Consider the following 25,545-nt stretch of genomic DNA (forward strand, 5'->3'; position numbering starts at 1 on the left):
CTTTACTTTAGGTAAGGAACTATTAATTTAATCACACCAGTGTCATTGAGTGCAGGTTTCTAAATTCACCAAGGATGGGCATCTCTTTCCCTAAGCCTCTTTCTGCAGAAGATATACAGTGCACTTCCGGAATACTGCTATCCTGAGTCATCCCCGTCGACTAGTTTCCACAATATATTTGATATAAGTTAACCTTAGCCCTTATATATTAAAATGCTTAAGAGACATAGTCCCTGCCTTCCCAGTCACCCCTGTATACACAAACTTACGCCAGCTATAGAGGAACAAAAGCAAAAACAAACAATGCGTTACTAAACTCTCGTATCGCAATTTATTAAAAAATTGCAAATATCAACATTTGCTAATAATATTTTCCGACCCTTTTATCTCACTGAGACAAGTACATTGTGTGAGAAGCAACCTTAGGCAGCGATTACAGACCTCAGTCTTCTTAGGGTGAGGTCGAACGTCCGAGCTTATCGGGAATACACCGTGTATGTTGATAAATGAGATCCCATCTGCTCGCTGCGATCTCTCTCAACATCGTCAGGTTGATAGGGGAGCCAGAAAAGTTGGCGCTGCACAGCGCTTTTCAGGTCACATCCACGAGACTGTCTCATTTAGATCAGGTACAATGTCGGGTTACTTTGCTCTCGGGCCACTCAAGATCATTATAGATACATTCCCAAAAACCACTAATGTGTTGTCCTTGACTGTGTAGCTTAGGGTCGTTGTCCATGTTGGAGCGTGAACCTTTGCCCCCAGTCTTTGGTCACTGAGCGCTCTGGGAGGCAGTTTTTCATCAAGGATCTCTTTGGTTCTTTAGCTCTGTTCAATCTTTCCCCGATCCTCACTAGTCTTCCTTCCCGGCCGGCTGGAAAACATCCCCACAGCCATAGTGTGCCCACCACTCAGAATGAGTCACACTGAGGAGACTCAGCCTGAGGAGACTCAGCCATAGGAGAAAGAAGTTTAAATATCAAGGCTTGTGTGAAAGATTCTTTTCGTACTGGAAATCCAAGCTGTAGTCGAACCCTGTTGGGAAAGAATGTAAAAGGCATGGGTAGCATTCTCTATTGTCCGTGAGTTATTTATCTTCTGACCCTATAGAAAACCTTAAGACACATGGTGATTCATACCTCATGAAGCTGTTGAGATGAGTTTAACTAATGCCATAGAGAATTGTGACAAAGCTGTCATCAATGCAACAAGCAGAGTCGGCTACTTGCAAGGAAGCTCCAAAACTAGACATATTTAAGGATCTAGATGGACACACTGTCTTAGCGTGTATTATGCGTTACTATTCTGATGGGTTTCCAGATTTATGTGTCTATATCATTAGATGTTCAGATCCGTTTGTTCGCTATATTCTACAATGGGTAGTAAAACAATAGTAAAAATATATGACAGAAACCCTGTGGAATGAGTAGACGGATGTCAACTTTTGACTTAAGTAAAAGGTCTTGAGATTAGTTATAATTTAAAAAAAACAATATGCGAAGATCATTCCAAAAACCTGTTTTCATATGTCGTTATGGGGAAATTATGTGTGATTGATGCACAGTTTTAATTAATCCATTTATAGATAAGGCTCCTGATAACAACAAAAATGTGGAAAAAGTCAAGCGTCTGAAATACTTTGTTGATGCAGTGTAAGCTAGACATGCCCAGTGTACCCCAACTACTGATACTGTTGAGCCTAAGCTGCATGCAACGAGCAAGTGCTTATCTTTATCACACATACACACTGCACTTTGAGTCCTATCAACCCCCATTACCATCTGTACGTGACCCCTCCACCCAACCTAGTAGTCTCACGATGTACTATATTACCCTATTGGATAAACTTTAAAAGAGAATGACCCCAATGGAGCCATCAAAGATATTACAATTAAAGTCAATTAACAAAATGCTTGTCAGAGGGGCAGGTCATACGAACGATCACACATGATTGAGGTCGTGAGGATTCTAAAGGATTCTGACTTGGTTCTGTTCTATCCTTCAGACACGCAAGCTGCAAGTTTGGTCCTCAGGGAAAATCCTTGAAGACGGACACCGGTAGGCGAGGGCACCTACCTGGACATCATAGGAACAATGGGCCGTTATTTGCAAGAATAGACAGAATGAAAAAGATGAGGACAAGAGGCGAGTAGTCCAAACGCGAAGAATTTTGAGAACAGACGCGCGGGCAAAGGAGGGTGTGACTCAGAAGCAGCAGGGAAGTGAGGGAGGATGTTAAGTGATCTTTACAGCATCCACATAAATGAAGACCCCATAATGACCACCCCACCGCAACGCTCGCCCCGACCCGCAAGAGAAAACAGGATCGGCGAAGTGCTTATGAGTTAAATGTTGACTGAAAATCAGCTTGGCTGTTGGAGATTTGGACGCTCTATGCAAATTTCATTTCTGTAGTATGGTGATACCTGTGGAGGATCTAGTAAGTGTAGGAACATAGGTCTCCCTGTCTTGAGAGTAGATGCCCAACATAATTACTATAGTATCTGAATTTTAAGGAAGGTTTTAAAACACAGCACAAGGTGTAACCATAGCCAAAGTTGGCAATAATTGTTTATTTCTGTGCACCTTGTTACTCTTCTCTATCTTGTTAGTCACACCAACAGAGGGCAAAGTGCGGCAGCAGGAACACAAGAGCGGTTGAATGGAATCGCTTTTACATAGTAGAGGAGATCTAAACATTACCTAAAGGCCAAGTATGATTTTGCATGATGAGGTCTCCACGTGCCATCACACACATTCACAATCACCACCTACCACCTTTGCTAGCAGCGGTATCTCTCCTAAAATCATACGCGCCCCACTCTGAGGAGGTATTTCAGCTGACATTGGAAAGATCTTGCGGCAGTATTACTGACGCTGGCCTATCTCAATCCTGGCATTGTAAATTAAACAAAGCTCTTTTTTTCTATTTAGTAAGCCGCTTGTATACTGAGAAACGAAAAGACCACATTGATACTTAATATTTTATTCGCTTTTCAATGCATTCCATCTCACTCTATAACATCTAGCAGCCAGCAAAGTTCATTTAATTATTATTAGTATTCTATGTATTATGACAAGGTCATTTTGTTTCCCCATAGATATGCTCCACAGCAAGCCTTTATTGAAAAAAAATCCGTAGGAAGCAAAACACGTTTATTGTGTTGTCTCATCCGTCCTCATCTTGACCTTCTGAATACATTGTTTATGCGTGGTGTCAGGTGCAGAGCAACAGCTTTACACTGTGGGTTCCCCTACGCCGAAAGGGAGGATGATCTCAATTTAAGGCCGAACCAGGTGCAACATGCACACAGAGAAAGAGCCTCGTGAGTTACACAATCTAGACCACCACATAGAACATATCTCATGAAATTTGTGACTAAGATTCAGGTTACACCAGGATAGATCTCTATCACAATTAGTATAAGTGAGAAATTATAAGTTAAGTCCTTGTCTCGTGATTAATACTATAAGTATATGTGTTATCTGACGAATAATAACTGAACATTAAAAGGAGGAGCTGAACGTACTTTAAAGGTCTATTCAAGTCCACCAAACGAAACCTAGGAGCGAAAATAGTACTGTCTAACCCCACAAACCTATAAAGACAAACCCCGCCCTGGGGCCCTCCGAAATCTTATGCCTTAACTACATCTTAGTCTCATTAGAACAAGGAGAGCATTACTGAGAGTGGTGGTCTGGAATGTACCATCAAGCATAGAACATTTTGTGAACGAGTATAACAGGGGGCTTAGCGATGAGTAGAAAGGATAGAGAATGAATGATCGAAAATTTTAAGTATGACGTCGCGCAACCGTAAAGTGTACTGGTAAAAACACACTTACCTGAGAACCTCTCTACAAGCTAAGTAAGCCTTCTAAGAGCAGAGAGCGTAGCTTGCTGACTCTCCTAGTATATATGATGTGACACTAGGTCGCAAGGAGGACTCTGCCCCCCAAACAACATTTGTTCTGCGATTAGATGCGGCGATGTGTCGAAAAGACAAAGAATCTCAAATTGTAGGCATCCATTGGTAGCTCAGTATAGAGATATAGCTCCTCTTCTCAGACTTTGCCCTAGTGTACCAAACTTAGAATAAGTATAGTCTCTGGAATGTGAGGATAAACAGTATGAAGAATTGCCTCCACGGCCCCCCGTCTTCCCACTTTAGAGCTCCCCCGACAATGAAAGAGATTGAAAATAGTGTAAAAGAGCCGAACGAACACCTGATGAAAACTTCAATGCAGTACCTCAACAAAGAGAGCACCCTCACTGAACTAGGACTGACCAACTAAGAACCTATTGCAGTATAGGCCAGCGTGTATCTGTAACTGAGAGATGACTCAATTTTAATTCGCAGGAAGGAAAGGAATATATGTTTAGTGCACTGCTACATTAGTGCTATCATATTTTGTTACTTCACTCTGCCAAAGCGTTGTGATGATATTATAGATTACGTAGCAAGAATTGTACACTGATGTATAAGTGTGATGTGGTGTGAAGTGTGTTTTCTTCCTACCTTGAATACATTCTCTTCTGAGTGTTGCATAGCCAATACACATCCACATAGATATTTATAGAACCACAAACATCAACACATCCAAGAATCCCCCACTAACATCATATACCACTTACCGTGATCCAGTTTGAACAATGCGTCATAGCTCCTCATTGACTAAGACCACAAGTGAGTAAGTCTATTGTCGTCCTTTGTTCCTAAGCCGAAATGTGCACTCGAGATCCGCTAGCCATAAACACCAAGAGAAATGAACTGAGACCTAATAACTTCTGCATCATCGTGGTGTAACCATAATAAATGGATCAATCAGACCATTCCTTTCTATTCAAGGCAATTGCCATCTCTCAGACAAAGACTGCCAGGCGCGAAAGTTAGTAACAGGACCGTGAGGACCTGTATCTCCCGCGGAAGAAGCAGAAAGAATCTTACTAGTGCACCGCGTTGGAGATAAGCGTGTTGGTTTTGTGGACCCTCCTTCAGTTTAGTCTCTCAAGGTGGCCACACAAAACAGCTACGACTAACAAGAGCTAACACGTTGCCACCATCACAACGACGAGTTTCTAAGTGTCATTTCGACCCTGCTCTTCCGATGCCACAACAACTAATCGAAACAATCTAAGCTATGGTCCAAACGCTATCATTTTTACACACAGCGCATCCATCGCACTCTACAGATCAGCGACACTATCCATCTACGCTGTTGGGTGGACAACGGGATCAAAGCATCGCGCACTAGCGCGCGCCTACTGGCTTCCCACTGCGATGAAACCAAACTTATATTATTATGTGGGATCCAAACAGTATGGCGTGAGTGATTTACAACAAAATGGCAAATAAACCAATTCTTGTATCCATGAGCGATATCTTAATCAGCTAGCCTGGCTGTGTAGCTGCTTAATTTTCGTGGGTATATAAACAGTTGCAGGTTCTTCTTTTTACCGAAATGCACAAGGTCCTCATACTCCGAACAATTAACCACATATAAAACGGTTAAACCGATTGTTTCTAGTAATCTCTCCTCGCTTCAGGCTCTTCTTGTTTGGGACTTTATATGGTTGTCGGCAACCAACTTTAAAGGTGCGTTTACCACCAAGCAACTGAACTGGAGTGTGACCTCAGTTTATCTTTTCAATCACCCACAGTGGTATATGCTCCTAAAAAACCAATTGAGAAGATGGGAAAGCGCGGACATTGTAGGCGCCGGTTAAAAGTAAAATGTATTGTATATAAGCCCGTTCATAGTATACTATATACAATATAGCAAAATCGATCAAAACCTTACACACAAAGCATGCTAAGCAAATGCCATTAGAAACCAAAAGAAGGCAGCATGTAGGCAGTAGCTAGGAAAAAACTCTGTTAGAAAGGCCAAATATCCTAAGAAGAAACCTAGTGAGGAGGAACCAGGCTATGCGAGGTGGTGGCCAGTCCTCTTCTGGCTGTATGCGTCAGGGTGAGAGTACTTTCCGTGATAACTAGAATGACTATGTACGCTAAACGATGTTCATAATGTCTACATAACAACCTGACGACCACAGCGTATGGGTCAACATTAATAATGAGATACACACTAGTTGTCGAGGGTGCAACAATGCAGCACCTCATGAGCTAAATGTCAGTTGGCTTTTCATAGCCGATCATTTAAGTAGTATCTGCTACCGTTTCCTGCTTGGTACTCTAGAGAGTTGAGAGAACAGCATGGTCTGAGGTCAGGTAGCACGTCCGAGTGAACAGGTCAAATGGCTAACCGATAAGCCGCAGGCAGAACAGTTGAAAAACTGGAAGCAGCAGCACAGCCAGGTGGACAGTGAGGCGAAGCAGCACAGGAGCATCATGCCAGGTAGTCCTGAGGCATCTGGTCCTAGGGCTGCAGGTCCTCTCGAGAGAGAGAAAGAGAGAACTTAGAAGAGACAATACTTTAAATTCACACAGGAGCACCGTGAGATAAGACAGGAAAAATACTCCATGATTATCAAACCAAACTGACCCAGCCCCCCGTACACATAAATTACTGCAGAGGCATAAAATATGGAGGCTTAGGACAGGGAGGGTCAGGAGACAACTGGGCCCAATTCCATGACACCTCCCATAACAGGCAAGGAATAAACCCCACACCACTATGTGCCAAAGCACAGACCCCACAAACCATCTTAGAGGAAATCTCTTCAACCACCAACTTACCATTCCTGAGACAAGTCCGAAGTTATAGCCCACAAAATCTCCGCCACGGCAACAACCCAAGGGGCGCCGCTCAACCCAAAGACAGGATTAGATCACGTCAGTGACTCAACCCACTCAAGATGACGCACCCCTCCTTAGGAACAGACATGGATAAGAGCTCCAGTAAAGCCAGTCAGCCCCATGATTTAGGTTAGAGGCAGCGAGAGATCCCATGGAGAGAGGGAAACCGGCCAGGACAGAGACGAGCAAGGCGCGGTTCGGTTTGTTCCAGAGGCCTATTCCTGTTCACCTACACACTCCTTGGCCAGGACTACACTCAATTCATATGACCCACTGAAGAAATTAGTCTCAGTAAACGACTTTAAAGGTTGAGACCGAGTACAATGTTACTGAAGCTTTTCATGGGTTTGATGCACTCACATGGGTAGGCAGCCATTCCATAAAAAATAAGGTAGTAGCTCTTATGGCAGAAAGCCCTTGCGCTCGCAAAGGGCTGTTAGACATGAACAATCTAGGGACAATATAGGAGGCCCCTGGCGTCTTGTGACACCGCATAGCGTACGTTGTAGGCTATGTACGGCAGGACTCAAATCTGAAAGATAGGTTAGGAGGCCAAGCCCATGTAATTTGCTTTGTAGCGTTAGCAGTTAAACCTTGAAATCAGGCCTTGGCCTTAAACAGGAAACCAGAATGTAGGGAAGGGCTGCACTGGAAGTAATATTAATCACATATTTAGTTCTGAAGTCAGGATTCTTAGCACCGTATTTATGCACTTAACTGAAGTTATATTTAGTGCTTATCCGGGTATGCCGGAAAGTTAGAGCATTGCAGTTAAGTCGTAACACTCCTAAAGTAACAAAAAGCAATGGATTAATTTTCTGCATACATTGTTTGGACAGAAAGTTATCAGATATTTCTTGCAATGTTAAGTAGATGGAAAAAAATAAGCGGATGTCCTTGTGAATACAGTTGATATTTCGTCAAAGAGAGATCAGGTCCAGAGACTAACGCCGAGGTCCATCACAGTTTTTATTTTGAGACGACTGTACAACCATCAAGATTAATTCTGTCAGATTCAACAGATAGATCTCTTGTTTCTTGGGACCTAGAACAAGCACTCTCTGATTTTGCCGACGTTTTAAAAGATATGAACGTTTGCGAGCCCATTCACTTGCCTAATGTCTGAAACACAGCTTCTAGGAGGCATGTTTGGCGCTTCACCATTTTTCATATGAACATGTACCAAAAGCCGTGTGTCATCCCGCCTAAATAGTCAGGAAGATTAAAACTTATTTTATCGAATGACCATACCCCAAGAAGGTAAAAAGGTTATTATAGTTGATAAAACAAATAGTGCGTCTTAAATACGGAAACCTTGAAGCCTCACCCGAACATAAACAGGTTGAATGTTCAGACTAGATAGGCTATAAGCCATCAGTAGAGATCAGTATAACGTAATACTTCTTTGCCGATCAAATGAGGAGTTAGATCTAAACCAGGCCAGAACTTGTCCGTGTAGACCAATTTGGGTTTCCAATCTCTCCAAAAGAATGTGGTGATCGATGGTATCAAAAGCAGCACTAKGGTCTAGGAGCACGAGGACAGATGCAGACCCTCGGTCTGACGCCATTAAAAGGTCATTTACCACCTTCACAAGTGCAGTCTCAGTGCTATGATAGGGTCTAAAACCAGACTGAAGCATTTCGTATACATTGTTTGTCTTCAGGAAGGCAGTGAGTTGCTGCGCAACAGCTTTTTCTAAAATGTTGAGAGGAATGGAAGATTCGATATAGGCCGATAGTTTTTTATATTTTCTGGGTCAAGGTTTGGCTTTTTCAAGAGAGGCTTTATTACTGCCACTTTTAGTGAGTTTGGTATACATCCGGTGGATAGAGAGCCATTTATTATGTTCAACATAGGAGGGACAAGCACAGGAAGCAGCTCTTTCAGTAGTTTAGTTGGAATAGGGTCCAGTATGTCTTGAAGGTTTAGAGGCCATGATTATTTTCCTCATTGTGTCAAGAGATATAGTACTAAAACACTTGAGTGTCTCTCTTGATCCTAGGTCCTGGCAGAGTTGTGCAGACTCAGGACAACTGAGCTTTGGAGGAATACGCAGATTTAAAGAGGAGTCCGTAATTTGCTGGGCATAGCGTCACAAATAGAACCACGTTCTATTTTAGCGCCAGGCTACGCAGACGCTTGCGAGCAGTGTGGTTGCAGTGATTGAATAACATGTATGTGTACATTTATTTTGCAAAGCTCGAGCACGCGACGCGAGCGGTGTGGTCAGCATGTCAGCCCCCTCACACACAAGCACACATACTGTCTGTCTGTAACACTGACCGCTGGGTCCATGCTTGTGACTGTCTGTGTCAGTATGCCCAGTGTGTGTTGAGTGTAGTTTCTGTGCGTGTATCTGTATCTGCCAGTATTGCCTATTTAACGTTTTAATTTGTTTGTGTACAGTACATGTCCTGTCTCTTATACACATCTAGATGTGTATAAGAGACAGGTACATGTCTGTATGTGTCTGAAGTAGCACAAGCTGTGCCTTACAACACTGGCATTGCTATGGTTACCCCCCCCCCCCCCAACATAGCAGGATTACTGCTGTCCCCGTCTTTACTTCACAGTGCATTACACTACGGTCATCGTGTGAGAGAGATTATAATTAGGCTGATATATACAGTATTTCACTGCAACTTGCTTAATGTGTGTGTTCTAGTCGTTCTCTCCAGTGATGAGGAGGTAGTCACCCCGTCCCACAGTTCAGTCCTTTGGCCACAGACTAGTGAGTGTGAGTCCCAGAGAAACCATGCTCAAGAAGACAACGTGATGGAAGAGACAGACTTTCAGGTTTGCAAAAACAACTTCTTACATATGACATCATAAAGGACAGAATAGGGGGATCTTGCAATGGATGACAACACAAAGGACAGAATAGGGGTCTCACAGTAGATGCAGCAAAGAGATCAATCGAATTCTACCAAAACAATGGAAATTCCATGGCAATGCCACTCAGGTGTCCCTCCGGGGGGAAAAGATTAAGAATGTCCTCATTGCCACCATCAAAATGAACCTAGGCTACATTTAGGCTATTGCTTATATGTGCATTTCACACTATTTTGCGGTAGAAATCTGTGTATAATGCTTGTATGGAGGTTAACCCCAATACATGTTCTGTTACCATCACCAATCAACTGCATTACACTTAAAAACATCTTAAAGTACCACCACCAATTTCTATATGGCTAGCTATGCTACCAGCTTATATGAACAGGAGTTAGGAAATAGATTTTTTCTAACCCCGAAAAAAAAAAAWTCTTAATATTATGCAGCGAASAGCCAAATATATCCAAATCAGAATTTAGTAATCACCTTTTAGAACACAGAAATCATGACATATTTGACGAATATCCACTTTGTGCACCAATGACGTTCTTTCCTCCACGGTCTGCGTTCCATTGACCTCTTTACTGCATGTATGGATGACATCACAAAGGGCAGAACAGGGGGAGCTCACAATGGATGATGTCACAAAGGGTTGGGAACTGGGAAGATTCTGTGACATCACAAAGGGCTTAACCTGGCCTGGATGATATCACAAAGAAAAGCACAGAGGGATGGGGATTTCACAAAGGGCTGACTAGGTTAAAATATGTCATAAAAGAAAGCAAATAGATACGGGTGATGTCACAAAGGGCTGCTCACAGAGGGATCCGGGTAGAGGCAGGAGGTGGGAAAAGGGAGGGTGTTTCATGATTAGACTGGCCCTAGGGGGCAGAACCACCATCTGCTGCCTGTCAGGCTTTATAGGCCAGAGTGGGGATACTGTAGCTCCCACGTACTGCAGTCAGCCAAAACATAGGAGGACAAGCCAAATGCCTTCTGCTGCATTACATACAAGTGAACACACATCATTTAAACCTATCCGTTGATTAACTAAGTCTCTCACACGAACCCCTTCTATGCCTCATTGCTTATCCGGATTCTCTTGTGTCCTCGTTATCAGAAAGCATGTTTGTTGTGTGCTTGCATGCATGCACACGTGTGTTTATGTGTGTCATTCATCAATATGTGTGTGTGTTGCTTATCAATGTGTGTGTTACTCATCTGTGTGTGTGTGTTCCAGGTGATGCCTGTGGTGGTGACAGGGTTTGGGGTGGCCAATTTCCCCAGCACTGAGGACTCTGAGGGTATGGCCCTACCCTTCTCTGCCCTGCACTGTGGGGGGGTCCGAGGGGAGGCCAGTGGAAACCTCATGGTAAGGTTCTGCACACTGTGCTCCAACTGGAGAATGGGTGCAGTATATTCTAGAATAGGCATGCAATACAGTGGTTATGTGACATGGGGCCCTTTCTTTCGTCCTTTGCAGATCACAAACCACAGAATCATCATACCAATTAAAGGTAACCAGCACCCCTGGACTTTGCTTGTGTTCTCACCACACCATTGACCATACAGTCCTGGTCCTCTATTTAAACTTGAATTGTTAATCGTTTTCAATTATTACTTGGTCCAACCTGAACATGACCGTMTGCGGTCGCTAGCCCATCTGTGCCCTGTCTGTGACCCAGGGCAGGCGGTGGTGTGGGGGGATTGTTGACCCCCTCTTCCCTCTGTCTCCTGCCCCCTCAGGCCAGGTAGAGGTGATGGTGACTGTGGAGCGCTGTCAGCTGTGGAAGTACAGCGTCTGGGACAGGGAGGAGCTACAGGAGAGAGGGCTGGGGTGTGAGGTCAAGGGAGAGATGGGGCAGCCTCCCCCCGCCCTCCTCCTCCTCTACGTGTCAGACGCCCAGGCAGTCGCTGTCCAAGAAGACCTGAGGGAGCTGTCAATCAAACAGGCCTTAGAACCACCCACTGGTGAGAGCCTGTCTTTTGGAACCAAATTGTGTGTTAGTGTTGCACGGTATACCAAATCTTTTTCGATAGTAGAACATGAAAAAAAATGGTTCAGTACTAGAATCGTCACAAAGTGTCTCACGTCATCTACTGATTGAGAAAGGATCAAGTGTGTCAGCGTAGCCCATGTCCCCTGATAGTGCACAGTGCATGTTCCCCTCTCATACTGACTCTAGTCTGTCCTGAGGAACCACTGGGAGTCTGGACTGTATCATGTTATCTCCTCTCTCATACTGACTCTAGTCTGTCCTGAGGAACCACTGGGAGTCTGGACTATATCATGTTATCTCCCCTCTCATAGTGACTCTAGTCTGTCCTGAAGAACCATTGAACTCACTGGGAGTCTGGACTGTATCATGTTAGCTCCCCTCTCATTCTGACTCTAGTCTGTGCTGAGGAACCACTGAACTCACTGGGAGTCTGGACTGTATCATGTTATCTCCCCTCTCAGGCTGCACAGAAGTTAACACACTTGAGTAATGCAACAGAGCAGGTAGAAATGTTGAAACTGTTCACCAAACAATGTCCATTACAGGCTAGAACACTTTACAATGCAAGAAGATACTGCTAGCTTCTAGCTTTGTAGGCTAGCTTTCCTTGCTGGACTAACAGCTGAAGCTAACGTCACTTCGCTACCCTAGAACCATAACGCAAAATATGCTGATTTCAAAGCTGATTGTTACCAAAAACCTTCTTCAATGTCAGAAACGTTGTTCATTCACATCTCTCCTGTCTCTCTCACTGTGTGTGTGTGACGTCATTAGGTCTTAAAAAGACGCACTCTTTTATAAAAGAAGACATTGCTTCGTCTATGCAAATGTTGTTGATCAGTAGAGTAAAATAAGTCCATTCAATGAGGACCATGTTATGTGCTAAGATTGATTGTATAGTTGATTCATTAATGCATACATGGCTGTCATTGAAAAATGGACGTCAAACATTTCAAGTGTGATATTGAAGTCTACAGATCGTCATTCTAATACGCTAGCTTTTTTTGCAGTGTTATTGTTTTGGTATCTTGATACTAAACCTGGTATCAAAATCAAAATTCTGGTCTCGTGACAACACTAGTATGTGGGTAAGTGGGTGTTTGCTCAAGCAGGTGTATGCCCATGTGCTATTCAAATGTGTGTGTGCGCTCATAGGCCAGGCCAGTCCCTTCCTCCTGCTGACTCTGCATTCCCCTCTGGAGGGGGTGGAGGGGGCTCTACTTCGCTCCGTCCTCGACATCATCTGTCTCAACAACGCCCCGCACATGGACGCTGCATGTCTCTGGGGGAACGCTCCCATCAACGGGGCGGTGGACCTCCACAGTCCCCTCCTGTCATTGGATGACAGTCTGGCGCTGATCGGTAGAACCGGACTAGACCACCAGCTGCTCTCCCTACTGGGACAGAACAATGCCGAGCCTGTCACAGAACCCGACCAGGACAGAGACACACCTGGGCCAAATCTGGACACTGTGGAGGGAGAGTCACAGACACCACCAGAGACAGAGGTACAGGCAGAGCAACAGACAGAGGAGGAGGAGCAGAGGGAGGCAGAGAGCTTACCCCTCGCTGAGGTTGGTAGTACTTTGTTTGGGTGTGGAGACTGATGTCATCAAGCTCAACCATAACAAACCCTAAGCTCTACATGAATGATCAAATTAACATGTAACCTATTACACTTCCTCTGTTGTTTGTCCCCCCTCCAGGAGAGTCCAGTCCAGCCCAGACCCGTGTACACAGTGTGTCACAGCAGAACCAGAGGCGCCTACTCTGTGTTCCTGGGCCCGAAGCCAGGCTCCAACTGGACCCGATACAAGCACCAGGGCCCCACACGCAGGCAAGCTACACAACTCCCATGATTTGTTGATTCTTTGAAACAGGTGTGTAAGTGCAGGGCTTGAATGAAAGCCTGCACACCATATTGGTCTACAGGACCAGAGATGGAGACCCTTGCTGTAGAGTAGTGGTTCCCAAACTGTGTGGTTGGCAGGGCAGGCGCATAAAATAATAATAAGGAACTTAGTCCAGCTTTAAACTAACTCTTGAAAGTTGTAATGTAGAATGCACAAGGTGCAATTTCGAAATTGGGTAGTGCATCATCAGTTCCTCTTGTCATGTTAGTCATTGCATAGCTTAGAGAGCTATTTATAACTTGTCTAGATCAACTAGCACATCAGCTAATGTTTTTATCACATGGATACACATTAGACATGACAAAATGTGTAGAATTACAGGAAATTAGCTTTAAACCTGCAAAACTCTCTCCACCAACAAGAGGGGTGTGAACAGTTTGTGTCATGAACAGAGCTTCTGCCCATAGAAATAGATGCGGGGGGGATGTTCCCCAATGCTGGAGAGGAGCCGGAGTGAAAACGTTTGGGAACCCCTGATATAGGCAATAGTTAGTGTAGATATGTGGTTTCACTCTTAGTTATGTTCTTTCTGATACTTCTCAGGTTGATCCAGTTTCCTCCACCGCCTTCCAAAGGAGGGATCGCCGTGACAACAGAAGATCTGGAGTGCCTTGACAACGGGCAGTTTCTGAATGATGTCATCATCGACTTCTACCTCAAGTGAGTGACATCGTCAGTTTGGTGCATGGAGGGCAGTTTCAACAACATGGAGGGCAGTTTCAACAACATGGAGGACAGTTTCAACAACATGGAGGGCAGTTTCAACAACATGGAGGACAGTTTCAACCTGTGCATGTCTCTGTCCCAACAGGTATCTGCTTCTGGAGAGGGTTCCGCAGGATGTGGCTGATCGCTCTCATGTCTTCAGCAGCTTCTTCTACAAGCAGCTCACTCGCCGAGACAATGCCAGTGAGGACAGTACCAGCGTCTCGTAAGTGTGTGTGTGTGTGTGTGTCTATTTTAGTTGATCAATTCTGGATTTGTATCTTTGTGTGTTGTGTGTTTTTGTATGTGTGTGTCTCTTGACGTGTGTGTGTGTTGTCTGTCCCCAGAGCGCAGCGGAGGCGGCATCAGCGGGTGAAGACGTGGACACGACATGTGGACATCTTCAAGAAAGACTTCCTGTTTGTGCCTGTCAATCAGGAGTGAGTGACACACACACACACACACACACACACACACACACACAATAAATAAACTGTGTGGCTCATAGTGCTTTCTTCCTTATATGACAGAGCCCACTGGTACCTGGTGGTGATCTGCTTCCCTGGCCTGGAGGAGCCCCAGTGTGAGGAGGGGAGCAGCCCAGCCTCGCTGAGGGGAACAGGGGGAGAGAAGCCAGACGAGGCTCAGGCTGAAGAGGAGGCCTCTGGGTCCAAAAAGCTAAATGGCATCAGTGAAGTAACCCCTGAATCAACTAGCGCTGACAACCAGGACAAACTGACAGTTACAGGTATGTGTGTCTTAAGTCCTCTCATCCTGTCTCTCAGGATGTTACATGTCTTTATGTCAAACTGACATAATAGTCAAACATTAGTGAGTATGTGCGTAGGTTTAGGAGTATAACTCTAATATATGTTTTAGATAAATACGCAGGGTGGAAAACTAGGGCTGTAGTCTGTGGGTAGGATGGAGTCAGAACCGTGAGGGGAGAGCTGCTCAGAACTCCAGTCAGACAGAAACACAGAATGAGGCTGGAACTCAAGAGGCTTTCATCTACAGGGTTTTTATGATGCATTCCATTCTTTATATCACTGTACTGCAATAACATCCACAATGACAATAGCAACAACTACAATAGGAACAGGGTTGCTGTTAGGAAATACTAGTGCTGAAGTCCTGGGATTTAGCAGGAGGACAAATTGCTGATCCTGCTGCTGTTTTCTCTCTCGTTTCAGATGGTGTGGTACAGAGTGAATCAGTACTCCAGCCACCTCCTGGTCCTCTGGTAAGACATCACTCTCTTTAGGAATCTCTGTTCWCTATTTCTCACATTGTTGTTTTCCTTCTCTCTCACTCTGTCGTCTTTCTTACATTCTGTCCTTCTTCTCGCTAGGACTGCACTGAGAAGACCTGTCACAGAGAGACCATCTGTAAACGGTGAGTGGATGACCAAACACACACAAAGAAGGTGTGTTCTAGAGGTCTTAACTAGATGTTTAAATGCACATCTCTTCTCTCCGTAGACCCTGTATTCTCCTCATGGACTCCCTCAAGTTCTCCCTCCATGAGCGCATCTTCAAACTCTTACGGGAGTGAGTCTACTATTGAATGGAATGTTGTGTGTGTGTGTGTGTGTGTTGTACCCTTAATGTACCAGCTATCTCTGTGTGCCAGGTACCTGCAGTCGGAGTGGGAGCTGCGTCGGGGCTCTGTGCGCGAGTTCAGTTCTAAGCAGATGCGAGGCTCCCACTGTAAGGTCCCCCTACAGGACAACAGCAGCGACTGCGGCCTCTACCTGCTGCAGTACGTCGAGAGCTTCCTGCAGGTAACCGTACGGATGGAATAAGAACATGCATGCATAGGAATTCACACGCTCCCACCTGTAACCAGCCTGGTATTGAACTCTTGTCATGTCTGATCAACTCAAGACCCCGTTATCCAAAGGAGCTTAAGCTTGTGTCTTCAGGTCTCAGACAAGGTTGCTCATGTGTTTCTCTTATGAGACCATACTCACCAAACACATACACTGACGTACACCTACATAGAACTTTTCTCTCTCTCTCTCCTACCCTTTCTCCCTTTAGGACCCTGTGGTGCACTTTGAACTCCCCCTGTGCCTAGAACGCTGGTTCCCACGGCAACAGGTGAGGAGGAAACGAGACGAGATCAGGGACCTGGTGCTACACCTGTACAGACACCAGAGGGGCACGGTGGGGAATATAGGAAATATGGGAAATGTAGTCAGTTAGGGCATGGTGGGTAGTATTATGGCTGTGACGATACCAGTATCCCAATATTTTTTCCATGGCTAAAATGAAAACACGAAGCAGACCTAACACTTTGATCCTTTAAAAACCTGCTGTATGTAAAATATTGTGTTCTATAGCTTGGAAAATAAATAAATGTGTCTCTGGGTGACAATATAATGATGTTTGTTTCTAACATTAGGACTGTTTTCCTAAAGAAGTTACATCTGCTTCGTGTTTTGTTTCTTTGACACGATACTAATGAGTGTCGCGATACTGGTATTATCCTGGCCCTAGGTAGTATAGGAAACAGGAAATGTAGTCGGGCACAAGTGGGTAGTATAGGAACCATGGGAAATGTAGTCGGGCACGGTAAGCACCTTGGCTGCATTCCAAACACTTAACAGACACACCCTCTCCCCTCAGCCCTCAAATTAAGTGGACACTTCTGATGACGGGTCATGACGTCTGGCGAGTTTACACTTGCAGGGCAAGGGGCGAGGGAGGAAGGAATTAATTTTAAAAGGAGCGCCCTTGCCCGGAAATTTGTCACTCGTTTGTCCCACAACAATTGTGTTTTCAGCCACCAGTGGCTTGTGGGTGCTCAATTATGATTTTATGTCTACTTATATTAACTATATAATTATTAATATACGCCTACTGTATGATAGCTAGCAAACTAATTAGCTAACTAAGGTTAGCCTGCCTAGCTGGAACTTCTGAAGAAGGAAAATGTTTTATTTCTACAATTTCCAAAAACGAACCAAACAAAAACATCATTACTTTTATGAGATGTGTTTGTGCATTAGTAGCACAATTTCAAACTTATTTTCATTCGTTTTTACTTACACTTGTATGTTGACTTCTCCATATTGACGTTGAGGTTTTAAGTTTTGGCTGAGTTTTCTTAGCGGATGTGCAATCATCGCAAATTGAATTATGGGGCGTTACAGGCCCGAAGTGAACATAATTGTACACTTGCAAACTCAATTAAAAACAAGGGCTGAGGGGCTTACGTTTTGAACTTCCCTTGTTTGGCTAATCYTTTGGACCGAAGGCCAAGATGGTGACGGGGATTCCCCCGAGGGCATAAGGCGAGGGTAAGTGGAGGAAGGTGTTTCTTTTGTGAATTTGAAACGCAGCCCTTGAGATTCTGCTCATGCTGAGCAACCATTAAATGTACATTTCAGCCTGATATTTTAAAATATTATTTCAGCTTTTATAGTTGTATCACTGGCCAGCTGGGCCATTCAAATGACATGCAGATGTCTCATGTCAACCTGTAAATTGTCACTAACGTCAAAGGCTGTTGCATTAATGATTTAAATCTCTCCGGGGATGAATATGAAGGACTTCCTGCAGTAGCTGTAGAGTGTCTGCTTCGGTGCTTGTTTTAAGCAGAGGCATTAAAGGGGCCTTCCACTGAAATTCAACAGTTTAACAGGTTCTTCTTTACTTTTTCAGTGGAACGTCTCTTTAAAAAGTCTGTCCCCTCTGCACCTTATAGATAGGCCCTACATCCCACCACTATAGCCTCGTTTAACAMGAGATCAGACTGAACAGAGTCTCATTATTTTACCTGTGTTTTACTATTTGTCCCCGAGGTGATTTTATTGTAACTTATGTCAGTTAGATTTTTACATGTGGATTTTGTTTCTAAAATGTACATTTTGATGAATGTGTTTTGAATATGAAATGTAATAAATACATTTGTAGTCTGAATTACAACAATTCATTTTCTGTTCATTTACCGCCGATTCTCTGCAATTTTCTGACATGTTGCGTCGCCAGTGTTCGCCCACACCCAGCAGTGGGTCTACTGCGCTTGGCTGAAGTACCCTCAGGGTAGAACTTCCACATACACACACGCACATACATACATGGATGCCGAGAGACCTAAGATTTTTGTGGAATGCTGGGGGTAGGTATTTTGTAGGATTTAGGAAAGAGACTCTGGCTTGTCCAGAAAGTACCCCTAGCCATAAGCAGTTGTTGGTCTGATTTATGCGGTGTGTATGGAGTATGATACTAGAACATTTTGCAGGATCGCCTGCTGTCTTGTAAGATGGTTACATAACCTCCTGATTAGTGTGAGATCTCGCTCACATTTAAACAACAATTCTGGACGGACTGAGGCCAGGGTTGGTGGATATAAATCTCCAGGAATAGTATTGTTGCTTGCCGGGAGGTGAATGGCGATTCCAGGTCAAAGGGTAGCAATCTTAGTTTGTTTAGTGCTACTGTAAGTGTTTGTGTCAGTAAGGGAACGTAAGAGGAAAACCTGATTGGAAGGATGATTAGACATTGAGTTCTAAGTTCTACATGGGTTCCAACTGTCCCAATCACCCCCATTCACTGGGAGGTCCCTCTAGTCCTTATGCAGATAGACTTCCTCAAGATTCTTAGGAATTATGACCTCACTGTCTACTTTGTTGGTACCATCCCAGATTGTTGTTGACATGAGGCTGTCCAGACACCAGTCAAGGTCTCATTGTCTCTCTGAGAAGGTGAAAGGCTCTATTTGGTTAAATCTCTGTTAGAGTTTAGACCAGTGTGGGGAAAAGCTCCTGTTGATGGTCCCAGGCAGCTCTAGAGTGGGTGAACCAGATAAGAACCACAACGTTCCAAACCTCTGTTAGAACGATAAAGAACAAAAAACATTAAACCGTCAGAAAGAGGTAACATTCTACACTAATTTGATTCAATGACGCTTTTGTTATTCCTTTTCTAGTTTTCAGTTTAGTGACTGTGGCTAGGTCATTGTATGGGGTAACCGGTCTCATACACAACAGATGTGTAGCACTTAACTCAGTGATCCATGGCAGTAATTTTGTGCCAAAACACTGTCCACATGCCAGCTATCATGCAGGATGCTGTGCTTCTCAATTGCTACCCAGATAGTTGTCCTGCTATGATCTCGGGTTACAGGGTAAAGAGCGCAGGGCATTACAGAGTGAGTCACCATGTTGCAGCACAATGGTCCTGGCTCTCCAGCTAATTGTTTGGCCCACAGCCTGGGACACAATCAGAGACTATTTAYCCACTTGGCACTAAGAGTTCAAAGATGCGGGCCCCTGAGGTGACCTGATAAGATCAGATGGGTAGCAATATAAAATAGCTCCACTTTGCTCTCTGATTGGCTAGATGGAATTCCTGCCAAGTTGGCAATGGAGATTCCAAAACAATTGCATTGCAACTAACGAGCTTATCTATGCTGAACAAATCCTCCCCAAAACCAACATTTTCTATATAAGTTACACACAGGTGATGGCCTAGTAGGTTACTGTGGTTGCGTGCAACAGTAAGTGCTACAGTAAGTTGATTAGCTGAAGTTAATTTGTCCACCCACTGGGCAGCAGGTAGCCTAGTGATTAAGAGTATTGGGCCAGTAACCGAATGGTCGCTAGTTTGAATCCCCAAGGTGGAAAAATGAGCAAGGCAGTTAAGCCCCAACAACAACTGCTCCCTGGGTGCTGATGATGTTGAATAAGGCAGCCCCCAACCCCCTCCCCCCCGCAACTCTCTGATTCAGAGGGGTTGGGTTTAAATGCGAAAGACACATTTCGGTTGAATGCATTCAGTTGTGCAACTGACTAGGTGTCCCTTTCCCAGTATTAAGCTGAATTAAGGGTCATTAACCTACATTTTCTATTATGTAACTGTTAAAGCCCCCTGTATTCTTTTAAACTTTTGTCCAAAATGCTCAGTCTGATTCCAAGTCATGTCCAACCAAGTTGTAGAAACATCAAGGATGATTAATGGAAACAGGATGCACCTGAGCTCAATTGTGAATCTCATAGCAAAGGGTCTGAATATTTATGTAAAAGCTATTTCAGTTTTTTTTAAATACATTTGCAAAAACTTCTACAAACCTGTTTTCACTGTCGTTATGGGCTATTCAAATCAAAGTGTATTAGTCACATGGGTCGAATACAACAGGTGTAGACCCTAACCGACAATGCAGTTTAAAAAAAGGAAGGATAAAAATAAGAGATAAAAGTAACAAGTAATTTAAAGAGCAGCAGTAAAATAACAATAGCGAGATATATACAGGGGGGCACCGATGCAGAGTCAATGTGCGGGGGCACCAGATAGTTGAGGTAGTATGTACAGTACATGTAGGTAGAGTTATTAAGGTGACTATGCATAGATGACGACAGAGAGTAGCAGTGGTGTAAAGAGAGAGAGAGGGGGGGGCAATGCAAATAGTCTGGGTAGCCATTTGACTAGATGTTCAGTCATCTGGGGGTAGAAGCTGTTTAGAAGCCTCTTGAACCTAGACTTGCCGCTCCGGTACCACTTGCCGTGCGGTAGCAGAGAGAACAGTCTATGACTAGGGTGGCTGGAGTCTTTGACAATTTTTAGGGCCTTCCTCTGACTGACTGGTATAGAGGTCCTGGGTGGCAGGAAGCTTGGCCCCAGTGATGTACTGGGCCATTCGCACTACCCTTTGTAGTGCCTTGCAGTCAGAGGCCGAGCAGTTGCCATACCAGGCAGTGATGCAACCAGTTAGGATGCTCTCGATGGTGCAGCTGTAGAACCTTTTTGAGGACCTGAGGACCCATGCCAAATATTRTRAGTCTCCTGAGGGGGAATAGGTTTTGTTGTGCCCCCTTCACGAATGTCTTGGCGTGCTTGGACCATGTTAGTTTGTTGGTGATGTGGACACCAAGGAACTTGAAGCTCTCAACCTGCTCCACTGCAGCCCTGTCGATGAGAATGGGGGTGTGCTCYGTCCTCTTTTTCCTGTAGTCCACAATCATCCCCTTTGTCTTGATCACGTTAAGGGAGAGGTTGTTGTCTTGGCACCACATGGCCAGGTCTRTGACCTCCTCCCTATAGACTGTCTCATTATTGTCAAGCCTTCCACTGTTGTGTCATCGGCAAATTTAATGATGGTGTTGGAGTCGTGCCTGGCCGTGCAGTCATGAGTGAACAGGGAGTATAGGAGGGGACTGAGCACGTACCCCTAAGGGGCCCCTGTGTTGAGGATCAGCGTGGCGGATGTGTTGTTACCTATCCTTACCACCTGGGGGTGGCTCGTCAGGAAGTCCAGGATCCAGTGACAGAGGGAGGTGTTTAGTCCCAGGGTCCTTAACTTATTGATGAGCTTTGAGGGCACTATGTTGTTGAACGCTGAGCTGTAGTCAATGAATAGCATTCTCACATGCAGCTGAAGTRGGAAGTTTACATACACCWTAGCCAAATACATTTAAACTCAGTTTACCCAGGTTGTGTATTTATAACATATGTGGTAATACTGGGACCTTATCTGAGGTGAGGCTCCCTAAATTCAGACAGCACCTATTTCGCCCCTGGTGATTTTTATTTAACCTTTATTTAACTAGGCAAGTCAGTTAAGAACACATTCTTATTTACAATGATGGCCTATCAGAAGGCAAAAGGCCTCCTTCGGGGGTTGGGATAAAATAATATAGGACAAAACACACATCACAACAAGAGAGACACCGCAACACTACATAAAGAGAGACCTAAGACAACAACATAGCATGGCAGCAACACATGACAACAGAGCATGGCAGCAACACAACATGACAACATGGCAGCAGCACAACACGGTAGCAGCACAAAACATGGTACAGACATGATTGGGCACTGACAACAGCACAAAGGCCAAGAAGGTAGAGACAACAATACATCACGTGAAGCAGCGACAATTGTCAGTAAGAGTGTCCATGATTGAGTCTGTGAATGAAGAGATGGAGATAAAACTGTCCAGTTTGAGTGTTTTTTGCAGCTCGTTCCAGTCGCTAGCTGTAGCGAACTGAAAAGAGGAGCGACCCAGGGATGTGTGTGCTTTGGGGACCTTGAACAGAATGTGACTGGCAGAACGGGTGTTGTATGTGGAGGATGAGGGCTGCAGTAGATATCCCAGATAGAGGGGAGTGAGGCCTAAGAGGGTTTTATAAATAAGCATCAACCAGTGGGTCTTGCGACGCGTATACAGTTTACAGAGGACTATAGAGTGCAGTGATGTGTCCTATAAGGAGCATAGGTGGCAAATCTGAGGGCCGAATGGTAAAGAACATCTAGCCGCCCGAGAGCACCCTTACCTGCCAATCTATAAATTGACGTTTCCGTAATCTAGCATGGGTAGGATGGTCATCTGATTCAGGGTTATTTTGGCAGCTGTGGTGAAAGAGGAGCAATTACGATAGAGGCTATTACATTTTTTTTAAATAAATGCTTCTCCAATTTCAACTTTACTGGACCAGTCTCTTTGACACAACAATGAATGATCAAGGGGTTGGCTAAAGCACAAACAGATCTGGCTATGGCATTATGGGCAAGATCTTAATTGCATACTCCTCTCCTCGTCTCCTCAAAACCCATCGGATGAGAAAACCCAGAGGTCCCTTCCCTCTGACCTTCTCCTCCAATGGGTTTTGAGGAGGTGGCAAGGAGAGAAGACGCGAGGAGTATGCAATTGAGATTCTCCCATGGTTGAGCTCAGTTTCCTGGTCTGGGTCACATGGGCAAGAAGAACGCCTGACCCTATAGGCTATATGAGGGATAAAAACAGCGCTGAGAGGCTCAGATCATACACCTGAACTAACATTACCCCCAGATTTAGTCTGCAGGATGATTCTTAATTGAACCACTGGTGATGTAGGCTATCCATTAGTTCTAATGACGGTCTGAAAAAATAGGCCTCAGCCAGCCCCAGCCTTGAGTTGAGGTTAATTTTGACCAGGATTGTCTTCATTAATGGAGGAGCCTATCTTTGCACTTAAAGCCATATCTCTCTGCGGGTGGCCTCTTCTCTCTTCACTCTTCACTCTTCCCCCCTTTCCCCTCTCTCTCCTTCCACGTTTCCCTCGCACTAAGCACCCTTTCCAGTATTACACCAGTATCTTCTTGACGAGCTGCTATAAAGGGCTTAGCAAACAAGATTAGAGAACAAAATCTCTCTCAATGGGCCATCTGCCTAGCTGAGCCTGAGCCCTGGCCGGGAGCTGTTCTGTAGTACCACGGAACACAACTTCCTCAGCCGACATAAGCAAGGAGAGAATCACTTCAGAATGACTTGTTAAAAAAACAGATACATTTTCTGGATTCTGAACTATGCAAACTCATAAGGAGGGCCTAACATTGTTGTATGATTCCAAAGGAAGTACCTGTCGTGTCAACCCTGGTTACCTTTTCAACCCTTCGGAGTTAAAACTACTACGGATTTAAGATGTCGGACTCTTCATTGAAATGCCTTTTGTGTACACTTTCGTTCATTTTAGCGTTTGAACTTTTGGGAATAAGAACAGGTATGTATGCAGGCCTAACAAACAGTCAAGCTACACTTTCGCAATTAAGATGGAGTTGTTGTCTAATGCGTTTTATCGTTTTATCACAGACGCTGCATCTGGGGAAGGACCTCTTCTTCCTGACGGACAGGATCTATATTACAAAACAGTTAGAATATCACCTATTCTATCYGTTCCTCAAAGCATAGTTCATTTACCTCTCCTCAAGGTCTCACACAAGGACCATGGCGCTATCCTCCGGCAGAAGCGCAACGTGCTTTTCCCCAGCGGGGTCAAACTTTGTGCTGAAGAGAGTGTGCAACAATCCATTGCAAATCACCTCAGCTACTTTCACCTTCGAGGTAAGACCACCACCACTCACCTGCATGTATAATGATGGAGGAAGAAGTGGCCCTCCCCAAATCTGAGGTGGCAAGTCTGCGCGTGTGGCCCGTTCCGTCAACCCTTACCCAGACCATAGAGAATGCCTACAGTGGCTTCAGAAATTATTCACACCCCTTGAATTTTCACATTTTTTTTTGTGTAAACAGCCTGAATTTAAAATGGATTAAATTGAGAATTTGTGTCACTGGCCTACACACAATACCCCATAATGTCAAAGTGGAATTATGTTTTAATACATTTTAACAAATTGTTTTAAAATGAAAAGTTAAAATGTCTTGAGTCAATAAGTATTCAAKCCCTTTGTTATGGCAAGCCTAAATAAGTTCAGGAYTAAAAATGTGCTTAACAAGTCACATAATAAGTTGCATGGACTCACTCTGTGTGCAATAATAGTGTTTAAAATCATTTTTTAATGACTACCTCATCTCTGTACCCCACACATACAATTATCTGTAAGGTCCCTCATTCAAGCAGTACATTTCAAACACAAAGACCAAGGACGGTTTCCAATGCCTCGCAAAGAAAGGCACCTATTCGTAGATGGGTAGAAATAAAAAGCAGACATTAAATAGCCCTTTGATCAAATCAAATGTATTTATATAGCCCTTCTTACATCAGCTGATATATCAAAGTGCTGTACAGAAACCTAGCCTAAAACCCCAAACAGCAAGCAATGCAGGTGTAGAAGCACGATGGCTAGGAAAAACTCCCTAGAAAGGCCAAAACCTAGGAAGAAACCTAGAGAGGAACCAGGCTATGAGGGGTGGCCAGTCCTCTTCTGGCTGTGCCGGGTGGAGATTATAACAGAACATGGCCAAGATGTTCAAACGTTCATAAATGACCAGTATGGTCAAATAATAATAATCACAGTAGTTTTTGAGGGTGCAACAAGTCAGCACCTCAGGAGTAAATGTCAGTTGGCTTTTCATAGCCAATCATTYAGAGTATCTCTACCGGTCCTGCGAGAGTTAAAAACAGCAGGTCAGGGACAGGTAGCACGTCCGGTGAACAGGTCAGGGTTCCATAGCCGCAGGCAGAACAGTTGAAACTGGAGCAGCAGCACGGACAGGTGGACTGGGGACAGCAAGGAGTCATCATGCCAGGTAGTCCTGAGGCATGGTCCTAGGGCTCAGGTCCTCCGAGAGAGAGAAAGAAAGAAAGAGAGAATTAGAGAGAGCATACTTAAATTCACACAGGACACCGGATAAGACAGGAGAAATACTCAAGATATAACAGAATGACCCTATCCCCCCGACACATAAACTACTGCAACATAAATACTGGAGGCTGAGACAGGAGGGGTCAGGAGACACTGTGGCCCCATCCGATGATACCCCCAGACAGGGCCAAACAGGCAGGATATAACCCCACCCACTTTGCCAAGCACAGCCCCCACACCACTAGAGGGATATCTTCAACCACCAACTTACCATCCTGAGACAAGGCCGAGTATAGCCCACAAAG

The 25,545-nt window shown here is 44.5% G+C and overlaps 2 protein-coding genes across 7 annotated transcripts in view; both read left to right on the top strand.

Moving 5' to 3' along the window:
• The window catches only part of LOC111979457 (SUMO specific peptidase 7), a 25,834-nt gene extending 7,686 nt beyond the window's left edge, over positions 1-18,148 (top strand). For all 6 annotated transcript variants that reach the window (XM_024010017.3, XM_024010035.3, XM_024010043.3 and 3 more), the window contains 15 exons: positions 9,429-9,559; positions 10,836-10,967; positions 11,079-11,112; positions 11,342-11,566; positions 12,751-13,169; positions 13,302-13,432; positions 14,052-14,168; positions 14,320-14,439; positions 14,561-14,653; positions 14,744-14,961; positions 15,407-15,456; positions 15,565-15,608; positions 15,695-15,763; positions 15,846-15,996; positions 16,256-18,148. In XM_024010017.3, the coding sequence (XP_023865785.1) occupies positions 9,429-9,559; positions 10,836-10,967; positions 11,079-11,112; positions 11,342-11,566; positions 12,751-13,169; positions 13,302-13,432; positions 14,052-14,168; positions 14,320-14,439; positions 14,561-14,653; positions 14,744-14,961; positions 15,407-15,456; positions 15,565-15,608; positions 15,695-15,763; positions 15,846-15,996; positions 16,256-16,420 (2,099 nt within the window). In that variant the 3' untranslated portion in view covers positions 16,421-18,148. The remainder of the gene's footprint in view (positions 1-9,428; positions 9,560-10,835; positions 10,968-11,078; positions 11,113-11,341; positions 11,567-12,750; positions 13,170-13,301; positions 13,433-14,051; positions 14,169-14,319; positions 14,440-14,560; positions 14,654-14,743; positions 14,962-15,406; positions 15,457-15,564; positions 15,609-15,694; positions 15,764-15,845; positions 15,997-16,255) is intronic.
• Positions 18,149-23,585: 5,437 nt separating this feature from the next.
• Positions 23,586-25,545, top strand: part of impg2a (interphotoreceptor matrix proteoglycan 2a) — a 51,576-nt gene continuing 49,616 nt past the window's right edge. The window contains 2 exon segments of the mRNA XM_070446376.1: positions 23,586-23,697; positions 23,787-24,038. Of these exon segments, the coding sequence (XP_070302477.1) occupies positions 23,619-23,697; positions 23,787-24,038 (331 nt within the window). The 5' untranslated portion in view covers positions 23,586-23,618.

The sequence above is a fragment of the Salvelinus sp. IW2-2015 genome, linkage group LG2, assembly GCF_002910315.2.
Source record: "Salvelinus sp. IW2-2015 linkage group LG2, ASM291031v2, whole genome shotgun sequence".
Taxonomy (NCBI): domain Eukaryota; kingdom Metazoa; phylum Chordata; class Actinopteri; order Salmoniformes; family Salmonidae; genus Salvelinus; species Salvelinus sp. IW2-2015.